Genomic DNA, 7927 nt, shown 5'->3' with positions numbered 1-7927 from the left:
AGTGTGTGTTCACTGCTGTGTGTGTGCACTTAGGATGGGTTAAATGCAGAGCACTAATTCCAAGTATGGGTCACCATACTTGGCCACATGTCACGTCACTTTCGGCCTGTCATGGATAAATAATGATGACAATAAAACCGCCAGTAGGTGGCAGCAATGTTTTAATGATAATAATTTATTGAATCATTCAAATCAAACGATTCGTTCAAAACGGCTGATTCAATTAGAAACGAAACAAGTGAGTCCATCTGAATGAACTGTTCACTGGCTCACTCGATTCGTTCAAAATCGGATTCATTCAAGGAACGAAACACCGTGTTGCTATGCACTGACTGTTGTATAAAATTAATAGCACATTTGTGCTCGCGCACTTGTGCTGATATTCAGAAAAGTACATTGCATGTGCAATGAATATAAAAATGTAAAAACTCTGTATTCTAACAGGCTTCATCGCGCAGTGAATTCTTTTGGACTCTCAAGACGTGTTTTTGTTTGTTTTTTTGCAAAGTCGGTGACTCGATAATGTCAGCTGTACTATCGTCTCTCAATTCCTCACAGTCACACATACAGCACGAGTACATAATGTCGGGGAATGTCTTTAAATTATAATCAAGGAAAAAGCATACCTTTTCTGTCGTCTTCTTTTTAAAGAACTTCAAAAGTTGCGTCTGAACCTTTTTGCGCGGAAAATGACGAAAACTCGCTTCCGCTTGTGAGCAGCTTGTTACAGTACCGAGTTGGCCAATCGCCGCTAATTAGTTTGTGAATTATCATAAGTAAGAGTATTTTAACATTTCATTTGCATGATAAGTTTTACATAATACACATTATTACTCTAGGGGGATGGTGTTTTTTTACCAAGGGGATGCTTTTTGTCATTTTTTTCAACCAGGGGGATGCTATCCCCCCTCATGGCTGCCCACCGGGATAGAAAAACATTACACACATCTCACACACGAGAGACTGCAGGAAATACATGTCACGTTTAAATAGAACTTTTATTTACAACAATATCAACATCAAGTAAAATAATTAAGTGTATTGTCATTTACATCCTGTAAAATGTGAGCTTATCTTCCATGTTCACACCCCTCAGTCAACCAGTTCTGAAAACACACCAGAATAACCTCAATTTCCCGGAATTATCATTTCAAAATATACTTTGTCACAACCAACAGTAACCTAGCGAAATGAACACAACTGATAGTGTTGCTTTCCTGAAAAGACAGAAGAGACTGGCTTCTTGTTAGTTTCCCACTGTATGTCGTTCCCACATCTGGGAATCAGCATTATTTGAAGTCACTTGATGGTAAAGACTGAACTAATGAAGCGGCTGAGGATCACTGCACTACAGAGATGTACGGATGAGAGTCTTTGTCAGAATGGATTCCTTATTACTCATACTTTTAAAAAGCACATCCGAGAGGCTCTTAAAAGTGGTTTAAAAAAAGTTTTAAAACGAGGTGTGTAGTTACAAGTTGTCTTGGCAGTTCTGTAGATATTCATAATCATCAAAATCTTACAAAACAAACTGAAGAGCGAATAAACCGCATGATAGAGAAACCCTCCAAAAGCACAGACAATACTGCTAAAATATTAACTGGCCTCAAAAATAAACAGGTATACTTGGTTTTGTATGTATACAGTATATAGTACAAAATCATAATATGTAGTAATATGTTCATATGATATGTACCTTTTACTCTGCGCATTTGCACAAAAACATATATAAATGGATACATTTCTGTAGTCAAACTTGAGAAAACCGAAAAAAAGACTGAAAAAATATCTTTGGATTGTGCATGTTTCTTAAAGGTAGATTTCTGAAGAACCGACAGTACAACACAGTGAGAAAGTGAGTTCTTTTCCGTAGTAAGAGCTAGCTTAAAGAGCAAAAACATAATCATCTGAAAACTTTCACCATTTTTTTTTTTCGGTCAGAAGAACAAATAGAAATGATAATAAAATGATGAAACCGTCACTGCATCACATTTCCGATGTCAAACATTTAGAAAAAGTGCCATCAAAACAATGGCAGTCATTGTTGGAAAAAAAAGAAAGAAAGAAAATAAAGAAAAAGAGCCTGTGCTGGAAAAGATAAACATAAAATATTTTCTCCCTTTGAAAAAAGTTCAAATAGATGTAAAACCCAGAGCAGTATTGACCTAAAATATAGATAAGATGGACCTATCCGGGCCCAAACTCTGTGCAAAAAAAGTATGTAGTAAAAGCATGTATGATACATATGTAGCATACAGTATTTACAATTCCAATCTTATTCACACAAAAAAAGAAAAAAATCCTGTCTAATACTGTGGTACCATATGCTTTTTGTTGACATACCACTTTGAGCCGGTGGCACTGAGAGGAGGATTATTGCTTTGATATGCGTAAGTGATGAAGTTCTGGTGTTTACAATTCTCATGGTTTTAATTAAAACAAGGCTTGTCCGAAACAAATTTAAAATAGACAATATGCACATAATCGTTCTATAAGGCTAGAAAAGCAAGAAATATATTGCAACTATCTTTTGCGTACTAGCCTTAAAATAAAGTGCTCCCCCACACTGTCAAGTTGTACCACAACCGTTCCTACTCTGTTCCCCCCTGGTGGTTATGTTAAGTACTGCAGTACAGCCATGTGGGACAGGAGAGAGCCTGCTGCACTCACGACTGGGCACATTCAGAAAGAAGCCCACGGAGAAGGCTGAGTCTCTCTCTCTTTCCCTTTCCATTTCTTTTTCTCTCTCAGTCAAGTTTTCACTGGAGATTTCCAGTGATTTCTCCTTTACGAGGTGGATTTTATAGCTTCATGTTGACATTTCGTCACTGGACTGATGTGTGAGTCCGTGTTAAAATCCAGATTTGACCGAGATGGCTCATTGCCTCAGCAGTACTTCTGTAAAACACACATTAAACATGAACAGATAAGTAACAAGTAACACATGGCATGTTTTAATGCAGCTGAAGGAATAGAACACTTGCTGAAAATTCACTCATCATCAGGCTATTCAAGATGTAGAGGAGTTTGTTTTTCATCAGAACATGTTTATAGAAATTCAGCATTACATCACTTGCTCACCAGTGGATTCTCTGCAGTGAATGGGTGCCGTCAGAATGAAAGTTCAAGCTGCTGGTAAAAACATCACAATAATCCACACGACTCCAGACCAACAATTAGCGTCTTGTAAAGCAAAAGGCTGTGTGTTTGTAGGAACAAATCCATCATTAAGGCGTTTTAACTTAATTTTAACCATCACTTTTGAGTCCATAATCTATAATAATGCTTGCTCCAGTGAAAAAGTCCATCTCCTGTTTTCTTCTCACATCAAAACCTACCAATATATTTGTTTAGAACAGATTTGGACTGTTTTTGCTTGTAAAAAGTGTTTGATCTGTGCATATTTCTAGCCTGATTCAGGCTATTTTTCACTGGATAAAGTAATATTATGGATAGAGGAACAACAGTTTGAAGTTAACATCTTAACAATAGATTTGTTTATTACAAACATAAGACTTTGTGCCTCACAAGACATTAATTGATGGAATGGGGTCATGTGGATTACTTGTGGGTTACTGTGATGTTTTTATCAGCTGTTTTGGACTCTCATTCTGACGGCACCCATTCACTGCAGAGGATCCATTGGTGAGCAAGTGATGTAATCCTAAATTTCTCTAAATCTGTTTTGATGAAGAAACAAACTCATCTACATATCGGATGGCCTGAGGGTGAGTAAATTTTAATTTTTTGGATGAACTACTCCTTTAAGCAAATATAACTGAATCAACGCTGTCTGTACCTGATCGGGTCCCATTGGCATGCGTCCCATGCCCATGGCATTCATGCCCATCTGGCCCTGCATTGGGGGCATCTGCCCTGCACCGTTGCCATTTACACCCCCCTGCATAGAACCGTTTATCATCATTCCTCTGTACTGTCCCGGCGCCCCCTGCTGGGGATATTGCTGCTGCTGCGCATATGAACTAGGAAACAGATCAAGGGGAGAATGATTTAGATACACCCAATAAAGCTGAACTCTATTAAAGACCATGTATTAATGTTTGATTGTTGTGATTGACAGGTTCAATGAATTCACTACTTCTTGTCTGAAAGGTTTTGCGTTTATTTAACAGTGTTCCACACCAGTATTATTGTAGGACTATTTATATGCTATTAAAATATTAGTATTTACTGACATTAATATTTTGAATTAGCTTTTATTTTTATTCTTCATTTTAATTTGTTTTAAGTAATTGTGTTATGTGCTTTTGTCTTTTTTATATTTATATTTAGCTTTATTTATTTCAGTTTTAGTTACCAATATAAACAACTGCTTTTGACCAATGGATACCAATGATTTCTACAATTTATTTTACAGCATTTTTAGCTGGTTAAATTTTATTTTCTAATTGAGCTTAGAACTAACCCTAACTAGAAATACAATAATATATAGTAAAAAATGTAAATGTTAAAATGAACATTACATATTATTTTTTAAAGATATTAACTATGCTTTTTAAATATTAAATGTATTTATTTTACATTTATTTGTGTATATTTTATACACATTTTCATGACTTCTCAGGATTTTTGTCATTGTATTAAATTGTTTTTCAAGACCTGAAAGCAAAAATTCTCTGGCAATTCCAGGCTGCTGTAGAAGGGTTTATAACTTACTTATTAATGGGCATGGGCCCCTGTCCCCAGCCTTTCATCTCTGCAGACTGGTACATGGGATTGCTCTGAGGGTGCTGTTGCATCATGGGATTCTGAGGGCCACCCATACGACCAGCCATCATATTGCTAGGGGGGCTGCTGCCTGTTCCCACAAATGAAGGGTCCCCCTGCTGGCCCATACCTGAAATCACAACACAGATATTTACAAAAAAGCAACAAGAAAGTGCATAGCACGTAATTAGCAAACGATAATAGCAAATTGTTATTCTATTCCAATTATGTTATCCAACATGTCTCATTACTAATTATTTTATAGTACGTTTTTTAAACAACGAGATCCCAATATAACTAGCCTACCATAGTTGCCTCCATAGTTAAAGGGCTGCTGGCCAGGCTGATTCATTGGTGGTCCTCCCATAGGGTTGTCCATTCCTGTAGGAGCTGTGACATTAGGAGGGGGACTAAAGCCTCCGGCTGCAACCTGCTGCTGTTGCTGCTGCTGCTGCTGCTGCATCATTATCATCATCCTTTGTCTTCTCATCTGCAGAAAAAGAGAAAACAATGGTTAAAACCTGAAAGGGTTAAAACTATTTTACAAAAGACACTGGTTATGATTTGCTACATCAGTCTTGCATAAAATCCTATACTTCAGTTACACTACATACTTTGTCAATGGCGGTTAAGTATCATATATGCAATTCCACACAACATCACTGACAGACTCAGAAACTTATATTTTGAAATCATCTTTTGATACCTCTGTTTGAAGATTCATCATTTCTCTGCTACGCTGGGCCATCATCTGAGCATTCAGGAAACCAGGCTGAAAGATAGAGGAAGGGCGATATTAAAAAGAGAAAATGAACTCATATAAGGCTTCAGATATCATCAAAAGATGAAAAGCTACCTGTCCGCCCATGCCTGGCTGCATGCTGGGTCTCATGCCAGGGTTTCCTGCAGGGTTGTTATCTGGCCTCATCCCCATGCCCTGCCTGCTCTGGTTCAAAAACTGCAGCAAAGGAACATTCAAATGTTGAATCTGATTAATCAATACAATAAAATTATCATGCAAATATCATTACTTGTGTTGGATATAGGATTTCAAAATGTGTTTTTTTAACCTTAAACCGCATAAACACATTTCATTACAATTTTCATAAACAAATTTTCATTAAAATTTATGTATAACAACAAACACAATTTAATCTCAAGATATCTGAAAACAACAACAGCAACATTTAATCAGTGTTTGGGATGTTCTGCTCTGGAAGTATATTAATGTCAAATGCCCTTGATATAATAAAAGCACTGCTTTTTCTGTAAATCTCATACATTCTTGAAATGCGTCTGAATTTGAACCACTGAAATGGTGGTTCAATTTCAAACAAATTTATGGTTCAATTTATAACAAAGCTAAATTTGTAATCAAAATATTATGAACCAAATATTACCAGTTTGGTATTTCAAAATTAAAAAGAATATTTTGGAACTAAACTTTGGAAAGCTAATATTTATTACTGAATTTTGTGAAATTATTCATGTTTATTACTAAATGTTTAAAATATTCACTGTTTAAAACTACAATAATGCTCAACTGCAGTTCTCAAAAATGCAAGTTCTCTTAATACAATGTTTTTTCCCCCATTTTTTAAAAGATTTTTTTTGCCATTAATAATCTTCTATATGTGGTTATTTTCCAAAAAAATGCAATTAAATCTGAATTTAAGTGAATGTGTTTTTTTTTCCAAAGTTAAAGTGGCGCACCAGGCTGCATTCAATATTGCATACTGTCTAGTGGGTACTACATTTTGTTTGAAATTTACTTTGCAACTGTTAAAAAAATATGTTCTATATAGCATGAATATGGGTAGCATGAATGAAAATTGGATGTACTAAATTTGCCATGCTGATATGGTCATGTGACCTACCGTTACGCCGCTTCACTAATCACTAATTCTCAAATCCTCTCGTGTGGCCTCACGGGTAAAGTCTCCATCAAATACACATTTTATAATCTCGCCAAAATAGCCAAGTCATCCAGGTGCTTTTCCTAATACTATGAATTTGAACATACTACTCGTCTCACATACAAATTAGGGAAGTATGCAATTTTTTGACGCAGCACCAGTTTTTTTGTGTCATAACAAAAAAATAACCTGACTAATCGATAATGACTTTTTAATTTACTTTTTTTTTATTTTTTTTTATTAGTCATAATCCTACAGTACACAAAATAATAAAGGGCAAATAGATTCTGGGACACTATAATTTCTAAAATGTGCATCAGCTGTAACATCACAATAATCGATTACACTTCCTGCAGAAATTGTCAGTTGAGTGTTATTGGAGGGCAGCTGCTCACCTGCTGTCCCTGCAGTCTCTGCTGGAGCTGGTATCTGGTCGGATTCCCCATCCGAGGCCTTGTCATATTAGCACGAGGATGCATACCGCCCATTCCGGGGAAGGCCCCCTGTTGGTTCATCGGACTCATCATAGGGTTCAACCCTGGTCCAGACTGCCCTGGCATGGGGCCAGGTCCAGGGCCAGGACCTGGGTTGGGACCACGACCATATCCGCCCTGCATCCCCATGGAAGGGGGGCCCGGGTAGCCCTGACTATACATGCCCTTGGGGTCCATACCCATAGCGGAGTCAGGTCCCGGGCAAGGACCAGAGAAGGGGGCTGTTGGAGGGGGCTGGTCTGAACTATGACCCTAAAGAGAAAAAAGACCAAGATGATGGTTTTCAGTGAATGTGGCTGGGCAGCAGCTCTAACATATCTAACGCCACAGCATTGAGGATTGTGATTTATAAACTGAACGCATCTGTTCCATGAAGCAGACTGGCAGGGTACCTGGTTGATGAGATCCGGTATGCCAAGGGCTCGGTCGATCTCCTCCAGAGCGATGACGTCAGTGTTGTTGAGTAGAGAGTCCAGCTGATCCAGCAGAGCTCGCTCATCACTCTGACCCTCAGTGGTAGATGGAGGGACCAGAAGATCATCCAGAGAGTTATTAAATGGCAGCCTGATATATACAAAGCAGACAAAGAGGACATTATTGACTTTTGTGTGTAAAAACCATCCTTAAAACAAGATTTATTTAAAATGTATTTAAACTTAATCATCAGATGCACACACTTATTTTTAAAGAATATATCTTTAAGTACTTTTTTTGGATTTAAAAATAAATATAACTAAATTTTGTTTAAAACAAAAAAAAAAAATAATAATAATAAATATATATATATAT

General features: G+C 37.1%; 1 protein-coding gene across 1 annotated transcript in view; it reads right to left on the bottom strand.

Annotated features, from left to right (window-relative positions):
• Nucleotides 1-979: 979 nt before the first annotated feature.
• The window catches only part of LOC107717960 (nuclear receptor coactivator 3-like), a 56349-nt gene continuing 49401 nt past the window's right edge, over nucleotides 980-7927 (bottom strand). Inside the window, exons 16-23 of the mRNA XM_016524867.1 lie at nucleotides 7531-7702; nucleotides 7040-7390; nucleotides 5585-5686; nucleotides 5435-5500; nucleotides 5035-5218; nucleotides 4678-4858; nucleotides 3800-3983; nucleotides 980-2898 (exon numbers count right to left, since the gene is read on the bottom strand). Of these exons, the coding sequence (XP_016380353.1) occupies nucleotides 2887-2898; nucleotides 3800-3983; nucleotides 4678-4858; nucleotides 5035-5218; nucleotides 5435-5500; nucleotides 5585-5686; nucleotides 7040-7390; nucleotides 7531-7702 (1252 nt within the window). The 3' untranslated portion in view covers nucleotides 980-2886. The remainder of the gene's footprint in view (nucleotides 2899-3799; nucleotides 3984-4677; nucleotides 4859-5034; nucleotides 5219-5434; nucleotides 5501-5584; nucleotides 5687-7039; nucleotides 7391-7530; nucleotides 7703-7927) is intronic.

The sequence above is a fragment of the Sinocyclocheilus rhinocerous genome, unplaced genomic scaffold, assembly GCF_001515625.1.
Source record: "Sinocyclocheilus rhinocerous isolate Xijiao unplaced genomic scaffold, SAMN03320098_v1.1 scaffold994, whole genome shotgun sequence".
NCBI lineage: Eukaryota > Metazoa > Chordata > Actinopteri > Cypriniformes > Cyprinidae > Sinocyclocheilus > Sinocyclocheilus rhinocerous.
The sequence above is the reverse complement of the archived record's forward strand: the minus strand, read 5'-3'. Positions and strand labels throughout refer to the sequence as shown.